Source organism: Ixodes scapularis, unplaced genomic scaffold (assembly GCF_016920785.2).
Source record: "Ixodes scapularis isolate PalLabHiFi unplaced genomic scaffold, ASM1692078v2 PGA_scaffold0__279_contigs__length_252992795, whole genome shotgun sequence".
Taxonomy (NCBI): Eukaryota; Metazoa; Arthropoda; class Arachnida; order Ixodida; family Ixodidae; genus Ixodes; species Ixodes scapularis.
Genome location: NW_024609835.1, coordinates 27,306,461 through 27,333,245, shown reverse-complemented (window position 1 = coordinate 27,333,245; position 26,785 = coordinate 27,306,461). Strand labels below are relative to the sequence as shown.

Below are 26,785 nucleotides of genomic sequence, written 5' to 3'. Positions count from 1 at the left end.
GCAGAAAAAGGATGCAGGTTTCGTCCGTGACGCTGCATCTCTTTTCAGAATCGTCCCGAGCCAAAAAAAAACAGATTCTTCGGTGAAACGGTTATTTTTTCTCTTTTTCTGACGAGGGCAAAGAGATAGCCTGCATGATTTTACAAAAACATAAATTTCTTCCCTCCCATCCCCCCAAAACTTTATTCCCCCTGCTTCTATGCAGGCAATAATAGCCTGAAAACTTGGCACAAAAATATGCGAGTTGGTCTGCACTCGGCATATAGATGGCCTACGTCCAGGCAAAACTATTAAAATTCATCGAACACGGGGTGACACCCGTCCCAACCACAGGAAAAGTGAAAGGCACAGTACTAAAGCATTGTTTGTATTTCTTGTTCATACACTCATATATATTTTGCAGAACATACATACAGGTGACCAAATGCCTCCGATCTGAATCACAGTCATCGTGAAAGAAAAGCTGCCGAAGCAGACCACACAGCCAGAAGTAGTATCTCGCATCCGAACCCAATTTCTGGATTGATGAAGTCTGTACTAATTTCCAGATACCGAAAAGAATAAACTGCCGACACACCACCCACACCAACACTCCGAGAGGCCAATCGAGGCAACATTCTAGAGGATCGTATCCCCTAAAGAAAGCCACTTTTAATTCCACCGACCAGTTACAAAACCAGCCGAGATAGCCGTAGTAATGCCACCGAACATGCAAAGCGATATTCTGCCAAGCAAGCATGCCGGGCGTCTGGTCTCGAGGACATTGCGTCGTCGCGTCAGAATTGTCGGCGACTCTCGGCACGCTCCATGGCCTGGGCACTTTTAGTGGAAGCTTCGAAGGATGCTACAAGAACATTTCGTTCGCTTTTCACAGCACAGCATCCCGGATAGAGTGTCTAGCTGGATCCATACTTCCTATACACTTCCCGAGTCAAGAAACGAAAACTACGCAATTCTTTTTTTTCTCCAGAGAGTTCCAGAAACGGTGTAGTGCCGCTCAGTGACTAGCGGGACGTGCGTGCGGCACCGTTCCGGTCTGTGGGGGTCGGGGGCGGCATTCCGACGGCTTTTTGGCGGGCGCACGGGCAAGTTTGTCGTCGAGAGAAGCGGGGGGACGCTTCGAGAGCCGGAGGGGTGACGCCCCGCGTCCGAGACACGACACCCGTTTCAACGGGAGGCCAGCCCGACCACCACGCATACACCCCCGCGCGTCGAGGCCGGGGACGGCGGGGCGAGGGACGGCCCCAGGGGCCTCCGCAACGACGGGTGTGACCCGCTCACAGGTGGTCTTGCAGGAAGCTGAGTAGCGTGGTCTCGTAGTGCTCGCTCGTGTCCAGGTGGCGCAGGCTGTGTCGCTCGGCGGGGTACACCTGCGCCCATCGCCGGATCGGTCAGGGTGGCCCCGACAGTTTCCATCCGGTCGGGCCTAATCGCGATTAGTGGCCCGTAAAGGTCTGTTTGCGCGCTCGCGTTTGCTTATGACCGAGTTCCTGTGATCTCTTACGACGAGAGAACGCACCGACATGCTGGCGCCATCTGTGAGGCAACCCTAGAATTGCATCTTGTTAGAGCGAAGGTTTTGCGGTATTTATGAGATCGAATGTATGTACTATTTATGAGAAATCGTAATTTATAATATTGTCAAAAGATTTTCGGGCTAAAAAGAGAAAGAATAATGTGCAAAAAAAAGAGAGAAACATACGGAAATGCCAAGGGTTCCACAGCTACCCAATAGGTGAAAGCATTGCGCCATTTCGTCTTAAGAGATTCTAGTTGAGGCACTCGGTCATGAGTGTGCAAACCAGTCTCCACTACCATCCAACTAAGAGATATTGCATTTACTCAAATATTTTCGTGCAGGCTCGTTTATTTCCTCGTGATGGCTTTATATCTTAGGGATTTAGGCTACGGAAATTGTATGGAGCACGACGCAGTAAGCACAATTGAGCCATTGTTGGACACCTTCTGGATTCCTTTCGTGACTGAAAAGCTGCTTTTCTGGGTACCAAGATACTGGGATATGGCAGTGCGAAGCACAAACTAAGATGGTAAAATTTTGTGTTTATTGCTAGCCTGACGCACAATGTGAAAAAGCATCCATGTCACGTTTGCACTAGCTGGCATAATCACCTGAGCCATGTTTGCAAAGTGTCCCAAACCATGTTTTGCAACCATGTATACAAAGCCATGTTTACAAAGTTGTGTTTACGAGCCATGTTAACAAAGTCATGTTACAAAAGCCATAAGGCCACTTTTAACCATCCCGTTCCACTACAACCACCCCTGGACCTCACCTTGACTTCTGTAAAAACAAATCATGCCCCAGAAACAAGGTAGACATGAGCTCACCTGCAGCTGGTATGGCTTGCCTGCCTTCACCAGAGCACTGACTAGCTGGCTTGTGTGGGTGAAGTGCACATTCTCATCCATCAGGCCGTGGACTATGAGCAACCTGTTCTGCCTGCAAATGGAACATCGGTAAATCCCAGTCACCTGCAAGACACTACAGCAGCAGTTTATACAAAAAAAAAAAAGTACACTGCTTTCAGAGTTCCTCACACAAAAAAAATGATTCCTTTCCCCAAATACTGCGACAGAGGCAGTGGTAACACAAAATACGATGCTGCGTAAGACTACTTGTGATCAAGGAGCCGCAGTTTTTGCTGCAGCAGTGACTCCGAAAACGAGCCTTCATAGTATTGTAGTCTGCTTTGATGCTGCCAAGGGCACAGCAAGAGAAGTCCCCATTTCAAGAGCATTGCTGATTGCATGCTCTATTGAGGCAACATCTCAAACTCGGACACGGAAGCGCTCAGAGCTAGAACGCCGGCACTCACTCGGTGGGGAACTGGTTGACGTAGGAGAGCACGGATCCCCTGATGTACCCCGCGGCATTGTGGGCGGGGGTGTCCATGTAGCGTTCCGTGTAGCCCGTGTCGTAAAGGCTCCACGATGTGACAGGGGCCCCAGCCACAGCCACCCGGAAGATGTCTGGCCTTTGAGCCAGCCCCATTAGGGACAGGTAGCCTCCTGCGGGGAACCCGGCCGTCGGTTCGGCGGCCGCACGGAGGAGCAGTTGCAGCATGCCACACCCTGTTGCGCTAGTGAACGAGGTGCTAGGCGGCTAGGTTTTAAGCATGGTCCACACTAGAGTCACTGTATGGGTTCCCACAGTAACGCATTCCTTTTATTTTTGCGTTTCGCCGACAACATACTCACTCTAGCCGATCATGTTTTGGCTTGGTGAACATCATTGGACGATAGCGATCACGTGACACAAGCACTGCTAGACTCACCTCCATCAGTGCTTTAAGCGGCTCTAATCGCCACCATCTTGGGTCCAGCAAACAGCTGCACACATGCAAGCCTGTTGCTCATTGAATGTGCGTTTACGCACAGTCTTTTTTACGCGGTTACTGACGTCAAAAGCAAGGAGGTTGTGTACTTAGTGGCGCAACGCCTGCTCGTTGCACTTTAGGGTGCAGCAGCAGGTCGGAGGATGGAAAGAGACTCTTGCGGATCCCGTTTGGAAAGAACGCAACTGCAAGACAGAGGAAGAAGGCTTGGCTGGCAATAATAAAATGGAAAGATTTCGAGCCCACCACAAAAAGCAAACTTTGTGAGGCGAGAGCCGATTACAGCAGGTTCATTCCGTGTATCGCTCGTTGCCTCACAGTCGAACAAGCGTCAACTGTGTTTGGGTTCGCACGAGCGACGCTCTTGCGATTTCGTCAGCGACGAGCTAAGCTTAAGCCGGTGTTGGGTGAGATCTCTCGCTGTCGCATATCGCGTCGCTCAATTTTAGATGTGTAGCAAATTTTGCTAATCCATCGAAGGTCGCGTGCATGCGGTTGCGTCTTGGAGTGACGTACCGAGCGAAAGCGGGTCCTTGTGGCTCTGGGAAAATTTGCTTTCATGCAGTTTATATTCTCGCTACTTTCGTAGTTTCGTGAAATGGTTCTGAATAGCATTTAGATTGCAGTGTTTTCCGTTCAGATTGCCTCAACATGCTGCATCTTTTTATTACAATGACTTCTAGGATCACTTTGAAGAGTCTCAATTCGAAACGCACAGAGCCGATGGCAGAAAGCTCCTCAAACAGAGCGCAGTCCCTACGACTCTTGGCGCTGGACTTGTCATCGCAACCAAGCAAAAAAGGGTGAGAGAGCAAATTATGTAATGTAATGTTAATTATCTACGGAAGCTACTCACAGCACTTCAGAAGCTTTCGTGTAGCCCATCGACCAGTTTAAATAAACGTTTTTCAACACGCTCCAATGCATGTCACTTTGCCTTCATACCCCCGTCGACGCGTAGACCCAGGATGGTGGCGCCATGGTTTCAATTTCAGCGCCGCGCCACGGTTCGAAAAGGAACCTTCGGAGTTTTGTTATTCTGGGAACCCATACAGTGACTCTAGTCCACACACTACCGACTGCTTACAACCGTGGATCTTGAAACCTCTTAAGCTCTGTTACGACGAGAGAACAAACTTAAACCATCCATCGGGTAACCGTAAAACACTTGCAGTTTCCGTATATCAACGTGAAAGGTCCTTTGGCTAGGTGTTTGGCATTTTGTGAAGCCCAAAAGTTAAGCCTGGATAAAAGCGTGGCCGAAAGGCTCGACACTGATTGGCTGACGAGTGGGAGAGGAGGAGTGCAGTGCTCGATGCTGATTGTGACCAGGCCTGGAGTAAGGAGGAGAGGCAGGATAGGAGGCGAGGTGGGAATGGGAGAGTGGGTTAGAAGGTTCTGGGAGATCACCAGGTTTTACATTTCAAGTGTACACATGTCACGCATTGAATTATCTGATCAAGAGCACTGTGAATGTAGGCATCTGGCTGAAGACGCTAGTCGTGTGCTAAACGATGATATAAACGTTTGTGGTGCTTCACGTACGCAACACAATTGCTTCACGTAAGCAACACAATTGCCCAGCAATTTGCCATATATTTTTTCTTTTCTTTTTTTTTTCATATAATTTTTTTTTTTTTGCTTAAAAGTTGTTTGACAATATTATATAATGCCATTTTTTATATATACTATGTACATTTGATCTCGCAAATATCAAAAAACCATTGCTCTAGTGAAATGCAGCTCCAGGGTCACCTCATAGCTGGTGCCAGTGCATTCTCTCGTCGTAAGGGATTACAAGAAATACTCTGACCTTATCAGATGAATGTACGTGAATGGGCGTTTAGACTGAATAGATCCTTTTCAAAAGTTAGTCTGTCCACTCCGCCCAGACCCCAACCCGAAGCTCCAACGCTGGCATTAGAGAATCTAGGCAGCTTTATACGCACAATCTCCACACCAGAAAAAGCGAACTCCAGTATGCCATTGTTAGGCAGACGGTGCCTGCGGGTCGTGTCATGTGTTACCGCTAATAGATGGTGCCACTCAACCACAGGCGTCATCAGCCATGCATCAAGTCTCAAATCTCTGTACCGCTTTGTCACGTTTCACGACCAGCGAGATAACGCTGGCCTTGCTCCAACCTCCGATCTGTGCGCACGTCTCTTGCTCTGCTCCGTGGACCCGCCTGGTCCCGGGCTGGAGGCATTCCTGTCTCATGCGTGGCACCATGTATGCCCTTTCACTCCCATGGCCTTCATACACTCTGCCCTTCATAGCCTTTGAGGTTTTTAGAGCGCAGCTCTTAGGCGCCCGTTCCCGGCTTGAGCGGCGTCGCAGTCGCCGTCGGAGTAACCGCGCGGTGCATTATGGGTAAATTTCCCCGCTAAATCTAGCGGAAAAATTTCCCCGCTAAATCTAGCGGAAAAACTTCCCCGCTAGATCTAGCGGAAAATTTTCTCCGCTAAATCTAGCGGAAAAAATTTCCCCGCTAGATCTAGCGGAAAAATTTCCCCGCTAAATCTAGCGGAAAAACTTCCCCGCTAGATCTAGCGGAAAATTTTCCCCGCTAAATCTAGCGGAAAAAATTTCCCCGCTAGATCTAGCGGAAAAATTTCCCCCGCTAAATTTAGCGGAAAAAATTTCCCCGCTAAATCTAGCGGAAAAAATTTCACCGCTAAATTTAGCGGAAAAACTTCCCCGCTAGATCTAGCGGAAAATTTTCCCCGCTAAATCTAGCGGAAAAACTTCCCCGCTAAATCTAGCGGAAAAAATTCCCCGCTATATCTGGCGGAAAAATTTCCGAGCGCTAAATCTAGCGGAAAAACTTCCCCGCTAGATCTAGCGGAAAATTTTCCCCGCTAAATCTAGCGGAAAAAATTTCTCCGCTAAATCTAGCGGAAAAATTTCCCCGCTAAATCTAGCGGAAAATTTTCCCCGCTAAATCTAGCGGAAAAATTTCCCCGCTAAATTTAGCGGAAAAAATTTCGCTAAATTTAGCGGAAAAACTTCCCCGCTAAATCTGGCGGAAAAAATTCCCCGCTAGATCTGGCGGAAAAATTTCCCCGCCAAATCTAGCTAAAAACTTCCCCGCTAGATCTATCGGAAAAATTTCCCGCTAAATCTAGCGGAAAAAATTTCCCCGCTAAATTTAGCGGAAAAACTTCCCCGCTAAATCTGGCGGAAAAAATTCCCCGCTAAATCTGTCGGAAAAATTTCCCCGCCAAATCTAGCTAAAAACTTCCCCGCTAGATCTAGCGGAAAAATTTCCCGCTAAATCTAGCGGAAAAATTTCCCCGCTAAATCTAGCGGAAAAACTTCCTCGCTAAATCTAGCGGAAAAAATTTCCCCACTAAACCTAGTGGAAAAATTTCCCCGCTAAATCTAGCGGGGAAATATTGGTCACGTGACCCCTCCCCGAGGTCACGTGACCCCCTTTTGAGGTCACGTGACCCCTTTTTGAGGTCACGTGACTCCCCCTCCGCGTGGACCCCCTCCCCTGAGGTCACGTGACCCCAACAAGGTCACGTGCCCTCGGGGGGGGGGGGGGGGGGGTCATGTGTGACCCTTTCCCCTATGTCACGTGACCCCCGAGAAACCGTGGCCCTCAGTACCCTTCCCTCCTCCTCCTCAAGAGCTGCGCTCCAATTCGGCGTTACAGGGAGTGGTAAACGGCTTTAACTTTTTTCTTTCAGTGATTATACTTATCACTGCACAAACTTCTTCCAAAAATGTAGAGCAGAAAGCAGGGAACTGACTCTAACAAGTTGGTCCATATATGTCGCCTTCGATTTTTGAATTCGAGGTAACTTGACTTAGGCCATCATGTTTTCCTATCCACCTCTGTCGATGCGGAAATATATTGAATTTATTGAGAGTGTCGTAGAATGTTCCGACTTCTGATAAGGTCTACTGAAGTGTCAAGTGTCAAAATAAAAATGTCTCTCAAGAAGTACGCAAAATTAGATATAGATATAGAGGTGCAGCTCCGCCAACGACATTGGGCGTGACTGAGAAAGCAGAGGTCAAATTTCCAAACAATCGTTTCAAATGGATGTAAAAGTGCTGGAACCTCGATATTGTTTTCGTAAAGGTATACCTGACTTGACCCCCAACTTGACTCCCAACCGGAGAGGCGAGGAGCCGGAGGAAAGGGTGCCCTTCACTCACCGTACGACCAGCCATGGATGCCAATCCGTTCCAGGTCGATGTATCCCGTCGACTCGGCCAACCACTGGAGCACCTCCACCTGGTCGGCAATCTCCACGGTGCCCTGAAAGCATGGTGTGAGAATATAGGTGCGAACACACAGCACGGAAAATGCTGCGACGCGATCGAGCAGATAAAGTACCATTAGCACGCACTCCATTTCTCTGTTTCGACAGCATCTCTGCCGGTCAGAAAGCGCAACCGGGGAAAAGAGAAACAACAAAGAAAGACAAAAGTTATCTCGTTGCCATGGCACCTCTGCCCATGCACTTTCCGCTTGGCACACTTGCTCTGACCTCGACAGACGCCAGCTTAAAAAAAAGCACCAGATATCTCTCCGCTTCAATGCGTACCTAAAACTGTTCTTGCCGCCGTTGAGGCATAAAACCAGAATCAATGACAAAGCTCTGTCTAAGCTCGGTGCGTAGCACAGTGCCAAGTTCTACATGACGTGGCACATTCAGAAAAGGTCTTTAAAAACAAATCCCATAGAGAAGCACAGAAAACCTGACAGGCTACCACTAGTCGCTAATCAGAGAGTAATCTGGTGGTGCCGCTCGCAACCTAAACAAGTAAGAGGGCTTTATCTGGCAGCTGTGACGTACGCAGTGTCCACACCTATATAGGTACATTCCGTGCCTGAAAGGCAGGCCCAGGGACTCTATCACAAGCGAGGCCACACAACGGGTTGGCGGATGTCTGCACAAGTAGGATTTGGTATTATACTACTCAGCGTCACTAATTGCGTGCAGTGCAGGTGAAGGCAACGCCAGGCAAGGGGAGTTAGGGCAAGCACTAGCTCCTCCTCTCCTCTCAAACTTTCCTAATGCTTCCCCTTTCTGTCTGCACCCTCCATTGCCCTCCTCTCCCGTCCCGCCTTTCCTGTGCTCACATTTTCTCTCTTTGCTTTGCGCTGCCTTCGCCTGCATTGCACACAACTAGTGACACAAAGTATAGTTGCAAATGTTTTACTTTATGTTCTCATTTTTGCTTAAATTGCAAGTTCAACAATTAAATCTGAAAATATTTTTTCATGCGTATTGTAACCTTTCTCCTCTGAAGAGCAGCTTATTGGCAACATTTTGATGTATCATGATGAGACATATGCTGATTAGTTCTTACAATGTTTTGTCCATCCCTCAAAACATCACTTTTTCCCATGGAGCAAAAAAGAGTTACCAAGATTTAATTCCAAATGCAAAATGTGCACAGGGTGGGAGGGTTTCTAAAAGATAACACTCGCATAATAAAATGTGTGTATATATATATACAGTATAGACCACTTACAACGTAACCGCTTATGGTGCAGGACCGGGTATGATGCGGCTTTTTTAAACCACCGGTTCGCCTCCCATAGAACTCTATGTAATTACATACCACTTAAAATGCAGGCGCTCGAAGGGAAATACCGGTTATAGTGCGGTTTCTGGAACAGTTCGCCGACCGCGCCGACCGACCGGCGCAGCGAGCACGCTTCTTTGTGCGACACTAGATAACGGCGCTAGCCGCAAGCGGCATTCGCAGGGCAAGGTGGGTGGCTCGAAGCACGGCTCGAAGAAGCGGGGAGAAGCGAAGAGAGAGGCTTCAGTTGCCATAGCAACGGAGGGACACGCACACTTGTCGTTCACGTGTGTGCGTCTCTCCGCTGCGTTGGAAACAACCGCAACAATAGACCAATCGCAGGTCGAGGAGAAGTGTTCGCGCGTGTTGCATGCCGGTCGCGGGCCGGCTTCTTCCATCCGCAAACATGGCGTCGGTTGTGATCGTCGGCGTCACTGATCTCAATGACAATTGTTTGATCGCACTTCCCCGCTTCGAGTTCACTGTTCGATTCAGGCGACCGGTCGGCCATCTTACGAGTTCCGCTGAAGCGTTGTCAAGGCGGCGGTCACGTGACCTTTGCCTCTGTTTTCACGTGACCTACACATGGTAATCATGGTAACTGTCTAGGCTTGACAGTGCTAGAGCATATCTCGTAAGGTGGCCGACGGTGGCCTCATTTTCGGTGTGGGGAAGCGCGATCCAGCAATTGTCATAGAGATCAGTGGTCGGCGTGGACGGCGTGGTGGAAGCTCGTCGTTGCGCGTAAAAGCGCTATCCTTGACTGTGAATTTTCGTTGTGTGTCGCTATGATAACCCGGCATGTACTAGAAGGGAAGATCCACCTACTCGTGCGGCGATGTCGTGGCGGCACTCTCAAGACGGCAGAAACGCCCGTGTCGTCGTGTTTGTTTACTTCGACTACAGTGGTGATTTCTAAGCATTTGTGTTTTTGAACATCGCCCGGATTTCTTATTTGGAGCATTTCATGCCTGTGCTCAAGTTGAAGGTATTACTGGCACGTACCATATAAAGGATGCGAATTTTCATGCGTTTTCATCACCGGAGAAAAGTGATTAGGGTTAGCAATCCTGATTGCTTGCAACGTCAGTCCGCAACCCGCGACGCCGTTAAAAGGCTGCGCTAGGCAAAAGTCGCTCATTTCTTTCAAAATGTGTGACACACTTGAGAGAGAAGTGTACTAGTCTGGTGAAATAAAGGCTTTCCTCAAACTAAGCTTTATTTTTCAGCTAACATAAAATAAATTCTTTTACAAAGGTAAGTTGTCTCATGGCATGTATTTTGGCCTGAAAAATTGATGTTTTGATTATAGCGCGGTACCGCTTATAGTGCGGATTTTCGCGACTCCCGCGACATACGTTATATGCGGTCTACACTGTATATATATATATATACTGTAAACAACTTATTTTTCACGGGTTCAATATTTCACGATTTAGGTCAAAGCTGAAGTTTTGGGAATAATTTGTGAATTCTAATTTTTGCGATGCGGTGGGATCTCAATATAAATTCCGATGTGTTTACATTTTACCGGAATTGTTCGCGGGACCTATTTTTCGCGAATTGTAGCCGATTCATGAAGTTCGTGAAAACTAGGTCCTCACAAAAATTAGGTTGTTTACGGTATATATAGGGTAATTTATTAAGTAGAAAAGTCAGTTCATTTCAAACACTTTCCAGCTGAACCTTACACAGCCTGCAAAGTCCGACTCGGTCAGTTTCATGCGAAATAGTAGTCCTGAATGGCAACCTTTTTAAACTACCAAAGACATTATGCTATGCCCAAACCTCGCAAACCACATGTCAAACACCGCCTCCATAGCTTTTCTCTGCTGCCACGAGTCAGAGAAAAGCTATGGAATGACATATACTAGCCATTTCCTAGACAACTAGGTTGTATTGAAGGAATATCGAACCCCAAATATATTCCTTTTACGTGCCTCGGCAGAACATCTACCGTCACCATATTAGGGTTGCCTCCCAAGAAGATAATATTTTAATGCAATATTCACATCGCGAAACAGATTTTGAGTTAGAAGCGATTGTGCAACCAATTTTGATTTCGGCTTTTTTAGGTATATTTTCTTACATTTAAATACGCATTCAAATGTGCAGAAAAAAAAAAAAAAATTGTAAAAGGCTTTTGTGTTTCTTTAAGACCTTCGGAGCATGTGCTGTCACAGAACAGATTTAACGTAGCACCACAGCTTCAGTCACCAGAGTGGGTAACACAGGGTGGCCCCTGCTCACTCACCATCCTCCCTTTGATGTAGCTCTCAAACTCCACCCCACGATGCCTGGATCCTCTGCAGTCCACCACCACCACCACATAGTTTTCGGACGCTAGGAGGTGCTGTCGTAAATGCCTGTCCACGAGAACAAGACGTTTTTACATCCTGCCACGGAGGAAATACTACCACATTGGTGCAATCAATGCTCAGTCTTGCCCTCCCAGTATGAGCAGTAGTCTAAAAACAGGAGCTTCACACACACGTTCTATGCATCCCAAAATAAATTAGGCATGTGTGAATAGGGGATTTTCAGTTCGAAGCGAATGGAGGTTTTGGCCGAATGTTTTCAAATTGAATAGTTTCTCCAAGCCCTTCATTGCTGCCCCATGCTTCATTAAGCGAAAACCTAGCTGAACTCGTGAAGGTCGTTCCTGAGCTTCCAATTGTCCACTTATCAGCTCAGTTAATTTTAATATAACTATATAAACTGTCACATGTAACCGACAAATTTGTCGCAGCCATCCTAATCGAGGGGATTTCTAAATCTGCTTGCTATATGTCAGGAGAGCTCTTACTGGGACAAAGTTATACTACCGTAATATCCCGAGTCATCGCCCACCCCCCTACCGCCTGAAATCCATTAAAAAAGTGGGGTGGGCCATGTCTCGGTGGGTGAGCACAAACACTTGAAAAAAAGCGGAAAAAACCGCCTATTTTTCTCTGCGTATCTACCGTATTTATTCGAATATAGGTCGACCTTTTTTTTTTCGGAAATGTTGTCAAAAATTAAGGGTCGACCTATAATCGTGACCAAAAAATTTCGACCTAATTCGCGACCAAAATTTGAAACCCTACAGAGGATATGGAGCTATCAATCACCTAGCCGGCGTGGCGGTAGAGCCGCGCGGCTTCTTGTTTCAAAAAGCTTTTGATGCACAAAAACAACCGAACAGCAGCAGCCGACAGCCCGTGTCCGCTACGGCTCTCGCGCACATACCCTCGGCGTCGGGTTTCGCCATCATGCCTGTAGCGTTCCCCTCGCTGGGCAAGGGGGAAGGGGAGAGAGAGGAACGCGATGCGCCATGCACTTTGCCCTCCTATGCGCTCCATTCCTCTCCGTCGCAAACGCGCACGAAAAAAAAAAAAAAAAAGAAAGAAAAATTTGGAGGTACTTTAGTTTGTTTTTTTTTGGCGGGTAGCGTGTTGCTCACGGGGCTCGCAGCGTTGCTCATGTCTTTGTATTTGGTCTTTCGTTGCTCGCCCGTCTCCACCTTCTTTCGTTTCTTCTTGTCGTCATTTTACAACGGTGTCAGTGAGGTATTGTCAGTATTGTTGCCAATTTGTGAGGATATGTCTACCAAGCTGACGAAGCTTCGGACGATGATATGTCCGGAAGTTCTGACGATGAATAAGTTTTTGACATCGCCCTGTGATTTAGCTGAGAGTGCTGTAAATAAAGGTTTGTTTCTTTTGCCCTAACTTTCCCCTGTTCCTTAAAAAAAAAAAAGAAAAGAAAGGTCGACCTATATTTGAATTATTTTTTTTTATTCTCGGTGGGCTCAATAAATAGGGGTCGACCTATTCTCGTGGTCGACCTATTTTCGGGTAAATACGGTAGCGATGATGCAGAAGAGATACATCAAACTCAAAACTCGATTTAGTTTCATTGTTTTATAGAAAAAAATGCTCACGAAAGAATATTTTACTATAGCGAAGTCCGGTGCTTGCATACGCGCTAGAAACACCGCCGATCTGCATATAGGGGGAACGTTTGTTCCGTGAAAGATTGTCACCACTATGTTCTCCTAGTTAGTAAAAAAAAGAGAAAGAAAAGTCTACAAGAAAATAGAAAAATCGACCAGGCGCAACGAGCGAGCGAGCGAGCGGACCAAAGAAGCGACCAAGAGCAATGCTGGGAAAGCGGGAAAGCCGGCGGTCGCGTTGGCAAATACTTTGGCGTCGGGCCAAGTCGGGCGCCTTGTCAATTGCAAGCTCTTGCGCAACTTTCTTGTTTGGTGTCTGTGTACGTCTGTGTAGGGCGTTCCAGCAAAGCTTTATTTACGCGTTAGAATTGCCTAAAATATTGCACAACCGCGGTCGCGACGGGCGGGAAGAAGGAGCGGGTTCGCGGTGACCTTACTTCGGCGGAGACAGACTTTGACCTAACACTCCGCGGTTACATTAACAAACTCTTATTTTGTTATCTCCGTCGTTTTTCTTTTTGCACGGATACACGACCACTTTGGGGTCACTCACGGAGGAAATTCGTAAACAAAAAGAAGTGTCTTTCCCTCCTTCGTTTTACTTTGTCACGGACGTCCTTCAACTGTAAGGTCCGCGGCCGCGTCATTCGGGTAGGATGAGTGTTCGCGGATCGCCGACTCCGCGCTGGGGTATTTGAAGGGGTGGGCGATGACTCGGTGTTTTTTCGGAAATCGATATTGGCCCAAAAAATGGGGTGGGCGATGGCTCGGGGATGGGCGATGACTCGGGATATTACGGTAGTTCAATATCAAGCAATACCCTCTCCTCAGTATTTTAACAGACCTGCCATGAGAGTCATTAGAACAAGACATGCTCCCACCTCTATACAGCGAGCAATTGGTGGCATAGATTGCCCAGAACAGTTTTTTTTTTTCTCTTCTTTTAAACAATGTAAGTTTATTTCTTGATTTTTTCACAGTAGACTTGCACCACCTGCTTGCACCTCTGAAGTAAATTGCAGTGCAATATGTTGAGAAACCAATCTTTAGTTTACATGTTGTGCACGAAAAACCTGGGGCGCCCACACAACGAAGCAAGAACGGAACTTCCGCGGACTCTGGAAAAAACGTCCGCTCGAGACGGGAGCTCACCGCATGCCCTTGAACGAGTTGGTGACCAGCTGGACCTCAGGCCCGCCATAGATGGTCAGCACGGTGGGGTACTTGCGGCCGGCTTCCAGCTGAGGCGGCTTGAACAGCATGCCGTACACGGTGTGGCCAGACGACAGGACGTGGCTGAACAGCTCGGGCTCCTGCTGACCGGGCTCCACCCCTGGTCCGAGGAAGAGAGGTGGTTCTAGGGCCGCTGTCGACGTCTAACATTCTAAAATGACCAAAGCCTTCGGTGAAAGGGTATCTGCGTAGGTAACGGTAATTCCATCGCAGTTTCAAACTTCCCCTAATTATTGCAGGTGACAGTCCGAACGGATTCCACAAACAAAGAGGTCCAAAACCACGAATGACAGCAACTATAGTCTATGTTTAGAAGGTGAGCACATCGGTGGAGTGAATGCAATCTCGAAATACAGTCATTCTCTTTTTTTAAGGGTGAACATTGGTCTTGAAGCTTTCTTCCTTATATTTTTTGTCAAGCCGAATGAAACAGCACAGGCTTGTTCAGGCTTTTGTGCTGATTTCAAATAACTGTAATTTTTTGTAATTAGTTGATTAGTTCTCAGGTTAATTATAATTAAACAGACATTGCTTCCAGAAACAATAGTGAAAAGCTATTCCTCTAAAAAAATGCTTTAACATATCGTCACATACCAAAAAGTATGAAGAATGCAATGCTGGAAGCCATTTTTAGATTGAACCATTATTTGTGACTTTACAACACATTGAAATTCAGTGCTCAATGCATGGCTACCAAGCAGTAAAACAGTAGTTCAGTTAAAATTTTTCCTACACGGTATACTAAGAAATGTGCTTCCGACGTTGCATGCTTTGCATATTTAGCTACATGTTGCTAAAAAAGTTTTATTTCTCTCTGCCCTAGATGCTGAGATCTCCCCCTGAAAATTCGCAAGAAGTCCAATATTTGCGTTATTAGAAAGTGTTGTTTTAGCATCAGCTTCAGTGGAATTTTTGGCCCACACAGATATTATAATGTGATTTTAAGGCTCAAATATTCTTCTTCAAAACAAGAAACTTGGCAGATCAAAAGAAAAATAGCTGTAATGTCAAAATCACCATTTTCTAAAACACAACTTTTTTTTGTTTTTTTGGCTTCAAAGACCCATGTCTACCCTTAAAGGGCCCCTAAAAAGAAAAAAGAAAATAAGTTTTTTTAAACAATCTAATAGGGACACGCATGTCCAAAAAAAATTTTACGGGAAAAAAAAATTTAGGGCAATATTGACGACGAGAGATTTATTTTTGAATTTCTGCGGGGCGAAGTTTATGACGTCACGGGTCATTCTAGAATGACCATCTCAATCGTGAATGCGAAGCCGGTCCTCCACGTGTCCGAAATGCAGAGAGAAAACAAGTGGAAAGGAGGTGACTGCCGACCAAATGGCGTCTTGTGCCGTCAATATTGCTCTAAAAAATTGTTTTATGCGTACAATTAATTTTTTGACACGTGTTTTAACAAGACTGTTAAAAAAAACATTTTCTTTTTCTTTTCAGGGTTTTTTAAGGGGGGAAGAGGAACGGCGAGATGAATTACTCAACCATCTTGATCATCCCACTTGGCTTTGGACAAGTTGGCAACTCAACCAGCCTGTTTGTGTGTGGAAATAGACGTGGGAAAATATCAGTGTGCCTCTTGTGCTTGGTGTTTATCGCAAATAGAGCATCTTACAACAAGCAGAGTCGATGCTGCTTTCTCAACACCCCGCATAGCCCTGAACCACAACACCGAAGGGATGATCGCACTGGACGTAAGCTGGTCTCGACTGAAACAAAGTCCATTCTGACAAGCTTTTGCGAGAGAGAGCTCAGAGTTGAAAGGGACAATGAAGACAATTTTCTTTGATTTTTTTAAATGGTGTTTTTATGCTTCTTGGGAACATAGCATGTTGCCCAAATTTTTTTAGACATTTGTGAAGCGTATTTCTGTGCCTACGAAAGAAGCAAAGCAACTGGAACTGAACAATCTCCATTCTTGTTTCTGGTCCTCCGAAAACGGAGGTGACGTGTGGAGTGACGTCAAGTGTGAATAGTCGGTGTCGGTAGTATTTAGGAGATCGAGACTCTGGTTACCGCGGTGGGTTATAGCAGCGCGGTGGCGCGGTCGTTTCGTCGAATCTGTCAACATGGACGGCAGTGCCGCTCTCGCGAGCGAGTTCGAGCTTCCGTTCAGTGACCCAACACAAACGGAACGGGAGTATGTGTGCGGCGGCCTCCGCCATCACCCGAGGGAGACCGCCCAGCCGGTAATGAGCGGCCCGCATGCCGAAGTGCCATAGTTGCTCGTTGGCCGTTTCGCGTCCAGCGTGGCAAAGAAAAAAACAATTACGGTATGCTGCTTTATTTACGGTTTAGTAATCATTTCCGGTTTGATTTATACTTTTCATGGTTATTCAAGCGGAAATTAGAACAGTATTTTTAAAAATTGCGAACCAAAACGTGACTGAGGGCACATCTCTCGTTTCGACCAATCGCTGACGCGTCTCTTGTGATGTTGCGCTTCTTGGCACCGCATCGGTTAAGTGAGCTCCGCTTCTCCTGGCTTCTCCCGCAGCTCTCGGGGCGTCGCCCCAGTCAATCCCGGAATGATTATTACCGCGACTGTATAATTGATTTGTGCGGCACACAAGCGCCGGTTTCGGCTGAAATTTGGGCAACGTGGCCTGAGACGTACCTGGAACCCAGTTGAGTCGCCAAAAAGATGTCCGAAATTGCATTCATTGTCCCTTTAAGCAAGAATATATGTTTTCGAGTATCACTGCAACGATCCATGTCCCACCTTGCACAAAGAAGAAAGCAGTCTAAATCGAAGTGCGTCATAGGTTTAAGGAAACAAACTGACGACAAGATCATGAAGAAAGTGTTACCACAGAATTCTTGAAACAATGGCCAAGCGCGACACTATCACTCCGACTTCTAAAAGTCGACAATCAACCGATGCCACCTCATGCACACAAGAGGGGAGTAGATGCACTCTAGAAAACTGTTTTCCTGCCAAGTCTGATTGCATTGGCAAAAGCTGCAGCAGCAATATTTAACTGGTGCAACTTTCCCACTACCGATGTAGCAGTATGTTAAAGTATAAAAAAAAGAAACAGCCATTTGAACAAGTATAGAAGAAAGAGAGCGGGGGCGTAGCGTATTCTACCGAATTTCCTGGAGCCTACCGTAAAATTTTGAGATGCCCCACCCCTGAAAGATAGCCCACCCCTATTTTTGGCATGATTTGCCTTTTTGTTTTAAACACCGAAAGGTACCCGACTCCTAGTAATAGTAGTATTGGGGTCGATGATGACCTCGGCGTAAATGCGGCTAGTTAGCTATGGCGGAATATAAGCGAACGTTGCTAGCTGGGAAGTACAGACATCTTTTCTCCGTTGCCCCTCGCCACCATAACAAGCTTGAAAGGAACATGACCTAAAAATAGTAATGTTTTAAAATTTTCTTCATTGTACACCGAAAGTTAGGCCGCTCCATATTTTCACCTGATTTGCTCTTGACGTTAGGTGGGTTATCTCTCGGGATTTTACGGTAGTTTTTTGCGTCGGATACATAGTAATCTGGGAACAATGGCAGGGTGTCACTCACGCGGGGGTTCCAGAAGCACAGCCACCAGGTGCGGGGAAGGTGCAAGACCAGCCTCTTCGGAGTACCTGAGCTCGTAGAGTCCGCTTGAAGGTGGCTGGCTCAGGCTACTCTGCACTGTCACAAACATGGACAGGTCCTGGGGAAGAAACACGAGCCTGGCTGCTCAAAACCCCTCACGTCCCGGTAGCCAACGGCAACGCAGACACGGCGTCCAGAACGCCGCACGCCGAAGGGACTGGCATGCCCGTAAGGGAAAGAGGCAACGATGCAAAAGCGGCGGAGCAAAGTCTCTAGCCGACAGCTTCCGTGAGACATTAGAATGGAAGAAACGTGACTTCTGGAACATGGAGGGCCAGTCGTCATTTTGCAGACACCTATAGTCACCGACGCAGTGAGAACAGCAGGTCGCATCTTTCGAACACCAAGCCTCCAGAGCGAGCTTCATGCCTTCCGCCTTGCTTTGACTTCGTGTAGAAGGTAGCAAGCTCGTGCTGGGGGCAGGACAACTAAAGCACTTCCCTTCTGTTCCTACATTTTCAGTGATCATAGCTTCTTCAGCTAAGGCCTGGAGCCCTAAAGCAGCTAAATCTGTCAGCGAGACATCAGCTGCCACTCTTGTGCTTCCGGATGGTTTCTTCTCAAATTCTTCCCGCAACCTATGACCACCTCCGCATGTTTTGGAATGAGAAACAAAGGAAGACAAGGTACGTCTGACGGAGGGATAAGAGAGAAAGAACGAGCGAAGTACACATTTCATTCTCCCTCGTCTTTTTTGCGCAATTTCCCGACTGCTACACAATGTTTGGAACGGCATGCACCCAAAATGTTGCTTCGTTGGTTTTGTTTTGTCCCTATAACGCACGCACCTTCTCCACTGCCAGTATCTCTCCATCATCAGCAGCACGAAGAGTAGACAGAACCTATATCCCAAATAGCCACCTTTGCATGGAAATGCTGTGCAGCCAACTTTCTGGGTCGGCTGAACCCCCTTGATTCTCAAACTTCCAAGTGGAGAGTGAACCGCCATATGAACGCTCTTGGCCGCTTGTCGGTGAAATACCATATTTACTCAATTAATACCTACACACACTGTTCGTGAACAAAGTCTGTGCATCCACTTTCTCGCGGTGCACACGGATAGAAAATTATTGCCCAGCGACTTACAGGATAACATACTCATGCGAAAATGCAATTTGCACAGATCGCTATTTCACTGAGAACTATTTTCTAACTCTCGCTATTTGTCACATTTCTCACGCAGAGAGTGACGATTGGCTGTATGTGTGCTTAGCAAAACAGTAGTCACACTTCCATTATTTATGAATAGTGCATCTCTTATCAAGTAAATACAGTATCAGCTTTGATTCATTGATGCACCAGTTGCATAGCAGTTTGGAACTTGCCATATGAAGTATGGTACATATAGTAGCATGACTGTTTCATCATTTAGCTTCGAGGTTAACTACTTCTGCATGAATAATTTTTTCTAGAAAGTGATGCCTTTCTACCGCAGAAAAGAAAAACCTTTTGAAAAATGGTTAATTACTTTAATGTTGTGCGAATATTCAAATAGTAGTTTCGAATAATACGCCATTTCGAAATTCGCTTCGAGGTGAACTGCAACAATGATACTTTTCAAAGTGTTCATCACTTTCCAAGTGAACACACTGACATTGTTTAGGGTTAGCCTTGTTGAGGGCCCTTCTCAGCGAGCACTGTGGGGAAGCAATACAGGAGGACCTCGCGAGCTCCGTGGGTATTGCTTCCCCGCAGTGCACAGGTGCTCAATGAGAAGTGCACTCAACAGGGCTAACTCGCCTGGCCGCCGCCATGTCTCTGCTTGTGCAGACAAGCCCGCACAATTTCAGGCTTGCCAAAGCTATGTTCATGCGCAAGCTGCACATGCTTGCACAGATGGGGCACCAGTTAAGGTGCCAATTGTCTATATGTTAAGGGAGTACACTACCCAAAAAGGTCAACTTCTGAACCTTTGCTTAATATGAATGAAATATACAGTATATACTGGCAGTTGTGAGGCAAAATGCAGTGCAAAGTTTTATCTGTGTACATAAATTGTAAAAGAAATTATAGTAGTTTTTATCAGGAACAGACTGACATTGTTTAAAAAAACTATTGTTAAAAAATTAATCCAATACCCAACATTTTTCTTCACTAGATATGCAGCAAAATGCCTAAAAAGTGCAACAGTAAAAAGAAAAAATGCCAAAAAGTTTTTTTTTTATGCTAACATTGCGCTAAAAAATCTAATAACTTTTTTTGCCTTTAATGTTGGTGACAAAATCTTATCTTTTATAAAATACATCCCCAAAGTAGAAAACAATGACAGAGCCTTTCCTTTTGTCCCGTTACCAAATGCATACATGTTCAGAGTGCTCGAACCTGTGCCTTTTGTTTAGCATCGGCAGACCGAAAATAATTTATAAAAAAATAACCTAAGAGTGTAAACAAATGAAACTTTCTAGGAATACTCTCTAGCTGCTGGTGGATGTAAATATGGCATTTTTCAAAATCAACTGTTTTTGCAGAAATTTATTTTTCCTGGGTAGTGTCGCAGCAATGTCTTGATAGCCCACATTCATTACTAGTGCTTGTGTTTTTGTTGTCAAATTTGAGATAGAAGGAAGAGTATTTGCATACAGTAAGCATATTTATAAACCTCCTTGATTAGGATAGCTGCGACAAATCTCTTGTTTACATGCCAGTGGTAATATAGTTACTCTAAACGACTTATTTTTCGCGGGCTCAATATTTTGTGTTTTGGTCAAAGGTGAAGAAGTATTTAAATATTTCGCGGGTTCTAATTTTCGCGACGTGGTGAGATCTCCACATAGATTCCAATGTGTTTACATTTTACCGTAATTGCTCGCGGGACCTATCTTTTGCGAATTGTAGGCGATTCGTGAAATTTGCGAAAATTAGATCCTTGCGAAAATTAAGTAGTTTACATTATATTAAAATTGACTGAGCTTAAAAGTGGACAAGTGGAAGGTTGGTGACAACCTTCACGAGTTCAGATGAATTTTCGTTTAAGCATGCTGCACGGTAGTGAGAGACTGAGAAACTACTCGAAAATATTAAGCCAGAACCACTATTCACTTCGAATTCGCTCCAAACTCAAAATCCACTAGTATTTGCACATGACTAGTTACTTTAACATAATTCCTTCCTTTCTTAAAACTCAAAATCTTCTGCAAATGCCTGTTTAGATCAGCATGCAATATTTATAAATTGTAAGTCACTCGGCACGAAATTAGCTGTAGCAGTAGTATTCGGTTTTGAAAATAGTAGCAATAGCAAGTCGCTTGAGACCAGGCACTACCAAAGGTACTAAAACTTTAAAATAGCAATAGCCATGTATAAGGCTCAAATGTTATTTCTAAAATAGCATCGTGGCAGGTCAGCTTGCAACTACTGTACCTCGTTAAATCCAAGAAGTCTGTGGCCTCACATTTACTCATATGCCATTGCGACAAGCTGTCCAATTATACAAAAAGCAATTGCTACATCACATGCCTGTTGTTTAATGGAAACCATTAACGGATGCTAAGCCCCGCACAGAATTGTATGGAGTTGACAACAGTGCTGGTCAGAGGTCACATGAACGCTCCAGCACAAACACTGCAAAAACCGAGAAGCGGTGCTGAGCATCACTGAATGCCCCTGACCTTGTTCATGTAGATTGTGTGCGAATAACCAGTCGTTGTTAGTCGTGTGACTTGCAGTGGACGATCCATGCTGACAACATACCTGGAAAAACAAAAGGTACGATGTGAAACCACTGGTCCTAACAACCTCAAAAATCAATTAAAAATATGAAAACACAAAGAGCCGAACGGCGACTATGCTTTGTCTCGTAGATTTTTGAGCTTTTCATTCTAAGGAAACCCCTACTTCTCTCGACTGACCCTTCCAGGTCTTGAAATTGACACAATTAAGCGGCGCGGACGCCTACTGGCCCTTTAAACAATAACTCGGATACTGAGGAGTGATTGGCTCATAGTTATATACATCAGTGGGTGGCTCAGATCTTCTAAAATAGTGCTTGAAGAGGAAAAACACTCTGTGTAGGGGAGGAGACGGCCGAGGGAAGTTCGGAGAAAACCTGAGAGTACTCAGGGGAAACCAGTTTGGAGAATCCATACTCCGTGCTTATGCAGCAACATCAATTCCTTCAAATAGACATAACAGAATTACACTGAATGTTGGTCCAAAATGATCCCACAAATAACACCGCAATAAGGTTGGGGCCGTCATGCTCAAAACAAATGCATTGTCATTCTCTCATTGGCCAAGCTTCCATTAATTGGAACTCTCTGTAATTTCCAATGACCCTGAGGGTTACACTAAATGACTTTTGTAAAAAGCTTTATATTTGTGAGTTCAATATTTCTTGGATGCCTCATCATCTAAGTACTTCGTTAATCAAAACCGCAGCGCCTGCAAATGTGGCAGTCGAGCTCGTCTCAATAAATAACGTTTTGCATTACATTTCGTTTTGTTGCAAAGAAACTTTGTGGATTTTTTATTTTTTTTATTTTAGACATTCAGCTAGTCACATCTCAAAATAATTTAAAATATAGAGTAAATTAAAAATGTTGGCCGGCCAGCCCCTGCCTCAGATCACTCTGTAATATACACATGGAAGCAGGACACGAAGACAAATAACTCTTACATACAGTTTAGAACATCACTGTAATACAGACTGACAGAAAATATATAAATACATATTAAAGGAGCACTGACACTCCCATAAAAAGCCCAGTGTATTACGAGTTTGTTACAGCCCAAACATCAATCACTCGTGCAAGAGATCCACTGAAAACGATTTGCGGAGCATGAAATTCTCTGTTAAAAGTGAAAGCGGGAAAGAAAGTTGCTCACAGGTGGCGTTCGAGCGGTGTGTCTTTGAGCCCGATAAAGTAGACCAGGCGCCTCACTTCGTCGACCCAAACCTGGTGAATGAAAATGGGACTCCGTCAGACAAGTGGCGGGAAGATGAGGCTGCTCGTGTGGACACTCACATCTTTTTCAGAGACCTCCCAGTCGCCGCCTGTGAGCTGGACTTTCGAAATCACTCGGTCGGACCCTGGAACACGGGACGACGCATGTGACAATGCCTCACGGCTGTTTCCTCCTTAAGGCAACACAATCTTCAACGGGCCTGAAAATCTTCCCCTCCCTGCTTAGCATTTGGCAAAGGGAGACAAAAAGAGCACTTCTGATTTTGAGCCCAGAGTTCAATAAACACAAATATCACGTTCGAAGGAACTCAATGCAAATTCTTTGGGGTCGGCTTGCTGACCATGGCTGTCAGGAGAGAGGATGAGTCCTGCTTTCCCCCCTTTTCATTTGCGGATCATACTTTTCCAGCTTGCAGCGCCTCCGGCCAAACATCTGTGTCGCTGATTGCAAAAGCAGACGCGGGCCTCTTCTGTTGAGCCGTCATTCTACCCTTATCCTATCTCGAGTCACTAAAAAAGAAAAAAAAAGAAAAAGAAATTTGAAAAGCTTACATTCCAAAGAGAAATAAATAAAAATTCAGCCGCGACACTTAAGATTATGTGAGGAAATGCGAAAGCATTAGAGTCCCTTTGGTGAAATGTTCTCGATTGATGTTTCCGACATGCATTACAGTTTTTTCTACTGGTTCGGTGTGTGTGTTTGCGTATACGTTGGCCACAGACTGGAAACATTCGGACCATTTTGCTGCAGAACAATGAATTTTATTTCAAGCTATGCGATTATCTAAGATTCAGAAAACTCCAGAAAACAAAGCGCCAGAAATAGAAAGTGGTGGTTTTGCCGTACATTCACAGAATGTCCCACAATCTCAAAAAGATAGCCGGGCGTTTCGGCGTTCCCGTAGTGTTTACAGCACCGTCGAAGTTATCCAGATTATGTCCAAGGGTGAATAACAAGTCACGCAAGGTGGAAGCATGCACAAAAAAGCATGCCAACAAATATGTAAATTCAGTTGACAGTAGCGCGTTTAGTCTATTCCTTCTGTTGTCCTTGTTTTCTGGCGCTTTCCGAATCTAAGATGTACCAACTTGCCCAACTCCAGATTCTTCTGCGATTATCTATGTCTAATGGTAGGTCTGTCATCATTATGTCATCTTCTGTTGCGACAATGTCTTCGTCATCAGGTATGTATGTCTGGCGTGTAATCTTCGCGTCGTAATGGTTGCGGTGGTGTCGGCGGTGGTAGGGATGGGGTCGATCGAGAGGGCCATTGCCTCGTGGTCGGTGATGTATGTTGAGAAGTATTTCAACTCTTTCACAATATTTTTGTTGTGGCCACACCTTTGGTCAGCCAGATGGCTGCGACGTGCCGCGAGAAATGACGCATGCACTAGGCACATTTTTTAGTCAGCCAGGACAGTAGAGCACTCATTAAGTTGAGGAAGCGTGCTTGTCTCGCACCCCGGAGGCACGGGTTCAATTAACACCTGGATCGAAATGTACCAAGTTTTAATTTCCAAACCATCAATTACTTTGTTTACTGGAACAACCCTGAAAATTTGACGTCAATCCGAGCATTTTTGGTGTATTTTTACTCCTTGCACCGTTGGCCACTTTTGGTACCATCGCTCAATCATGCCGCCGCCGCCGCCGGATTTTCGCGTAATGGGACCATATAATGCTTTCGCATTAAAAGTGCATCTGGCATGCTAGAGCGAAGGACCAAAGATTAATTTTGTCCGCCCAAGGACCTTCCAAAGTGCAATCGTAACCTTAGCCTACGGCGCTTTCACCGCAGTAACGGCTCTTTTATACTCAGACGTTGAGCGTAGAAAACACTGCATAGCGCAGTGCATACGGATACTGATTGGTTGCATATATCGAGTCCCCTTTCGTCGGCCAATGAAATGTGCGTGTTTTGCGCTATGCTGCATTCGACGTTGGAGTATAACAGAGCCTCAAGTCCCCAACACAAATTGGGGGCACCTGAACTGGGATTTAAACTCGTGGTCGCAGAGTCACCGGAGAAGAGCTCACTCGACTCGCCCCGAAGGTGCAGGCAGAGCAGGTACAGGTGGCGGAAGCCGGACTCCTCGCTTGCCCAGAGCAGGCGGACCGTCTGGGGCTGCTCGCTCCTCAAGAAGTGCAGCACATCGTGTACCTGGGTGCGAACGAGGGCTCCCGTTTCAACGCCCTGCCTCCGACACGCGCCCGCTCAAGCCGCAGTCACACCGCTAATGCGTAACATGAAAAACAGTGAGCAGACACTGTCCGAGGCGCATTTCATCCTCAAAAAGATGGTCCTGTCACACCGGTCGTGAAAAATCCGTCTGCAGACGGGTTCGAAGCATGCAGATAATTCTGCCATCATGTGTGCAGCAAACACCGTGTTTTTTGTAGGATGCGTAAGCAGTGTGACTCCGGCTTTAGGGTGGATACGTGTCTGACACCACCCAAAAGAGGCTTTCCACGGAAAAAAAGGTTCCCACGCTCCCCAAAAATAAACTCCGAAGACCGTCGAATCCTATGAAGACGTGAAGAATGTTAAGAAAAGCAGAGCTGCCGACAGGGTTCAGCTGGAAATGCAGTCGGCTCGGCTGTGGCCATACGACTGTCCCGGCGTTACGACGACTTAAACAATGTAGTCGGGGCACGCTTAATAACAATGCCGGGTCTTTCGAGCGTCTTGTGTCGACGGGAGTGAAACCAATGCGCACCTTTTTGTTCGCGTGACTGGGGTATTAAGTTAGCTCGATGAGCGGTTCTCCTGCTCGGGGGGCACGGCAGAACTGCTCGCTATCGTGCTTCGCCAACAGTCATTTCTGAATGCAAATAACTCTTCACTGTCCCAACGTAGTGCTGCAGCTGGTACGGGATTGTACCTTACTTGAGAGTTTCAATATTGCGCATAAGAGCAAATGTGAACACTGCGTTTGTGTGCTCCCCATTGCGAATGCACGCCGTAGCCATGTGCCAATCCAAGACCGCAATTTTGAGCTCCGTGCACGCGCAGTGTGGAACATGCAGCGCCAACGCAAACACACAGTGCTCGCATTCGCTCGTATTCACAATACTAAAACTCACGACTGTTTCACCGGTTTCCCGACGCCAACGAAACGTGCTGCAGTAAGCAAATGTGCAAGCTGGTTGGCATTCCTTCGAACTGGAGAGGCTGAGATTGGCAAAACGATGGTGCGTAAGAATGAAAGAAAATAAATGTTCTGGAAAGTTAAAAAAAAAAAAAAAAAAAACAGAATCCCCCCCTTTTTTTTGTTGTATTTGGGGCATTTGGTTTGGAAGGGTTGGCGCAGCTAATTTGAAAGTTTTGCTGATGTTCAGAAGTAACGACTTTGATAGCACCGTATGCTTTACCAACAATTAATGTAAATATACATAGATTTCTCAGACTAGCTAGAATGTTTTCATCGATTTTAGACTATTTTTATTTTATACATTGTTAATTCAAAATTTTGCAATTGGCACCAGTGTTAATAGTTTGCTAACTTTGAATTGCCATAGTTGTTTGTGTGTTTAAAATTAGATCATAAGCAACAAATTATATTAGAGCTTAAAAACTATGTATCTTAATTGTATTATAATTAATAGAAATTGCGGTAATCTACTATACTCCGTTTAACGTTAACTTGGCGAGCTGTGGAGGCTAAAGGCACGTGATAACACTCCATGGTCGAAGCCACGGGGGCCTCATTACCGCCACAGCACAACGCCGTCTGCGACAAAAAGTAGTTCTAGGCTTCTCTTTCTTTTAACAGCAGTTGAACTCGCGCAATTTCATCTCTATCGACAAGATATGAAAAATAAGGAATGAATAATCACAAATTTACGAATTTTAATTATACTTAAACCAAAAAGAGTGATGCCACATCTGTATCTGCCCCCGATTTTTTTCTCTCCTTGTAGCACCGTGGCCATTGGCAATCGCAGCCATGTAATCAGCCATTTCCACTCAAAACACCGTACTGTGTCCTGGCATTAGCAGCCGTCACAGATTCGCGGCTAAATTGAGCGTATGGTTGTCTCATGAACTGTTCTCAAAGAGCTCGCTATTCTAGTGGACAGAAATGTTGCAAAGGTGGAGGTTCATCCGAAGTTGGTTGGTTTCGCAGCAGACGACCCTTGGCCGGCAGACGAAAGCCGGTTTTTCTGGGCCTTGCATTTGGTG

General features: G+C 45.8%; 1 protein-coding gene across 2 annotated transcripts in view; it reads right to left on the bottom strand.

The window, feature by feature from the left end:
• Positions 1 to 351: 351 nt before the first annotated feature.
• The window catches only part of LOC8050541 (dipeptidyl peptidase 9), a 38,251-nt gene continuing 11,817 nt past the window's right edge, over positions 352 to 26,785 (bottom strand). For both annotated transcript variants that reach the window (XM_029967530.3, XM_029967531.4), the window contains exons 8-18: positions 24,640 to 24,763; positions 22,662 to 22,726; positions 22,522 to 22,592; positions 21,306 to 21,387; positions 17,620 to 17,755; positions 13,993 to 14,173; positions 11,161 to 11,272; positions 7,527 to 7,629; positions 2,838 to 3,030; positions 2,350 to 2,461; positions 352 to 1,370 (exon numbers count right to left, since the gene is read on the bottom strand). In XM_029967530.3, the coding sequence (XP_029823390.2) occupies positions 1,278 to 1,370; positions 2,350 to 2,461; positions 2,838 to 3,030; positions 7,527 to 7,629; positions 11,161 to 11,272; positions 13,993 to 14,173; positions 17,620 to 17,755; positions 21,306 to 21,387; positions 22,522 to 22,592; positions 22,662 to 22,726; positions 24,640 to 24,763 (1,272 nt within the window). In that variant the 3' untranslated portion in view covers positions 352 to 1,277. The remainder of the gene's footprint in view (positions 1,371 to 2,349; positions 2,462 to 2,837; positions 3,031 to 7,526; positions 7,630 to 11,160; positions 11,273 to 13,992; positions 14,174 to 17,619; positions 17,756 to 21,305; positions 21,388 to 22,521; positions 22,593 to 22,661; positions 22,727 to 24,639; positions 24,764 to 26,785) is intronic.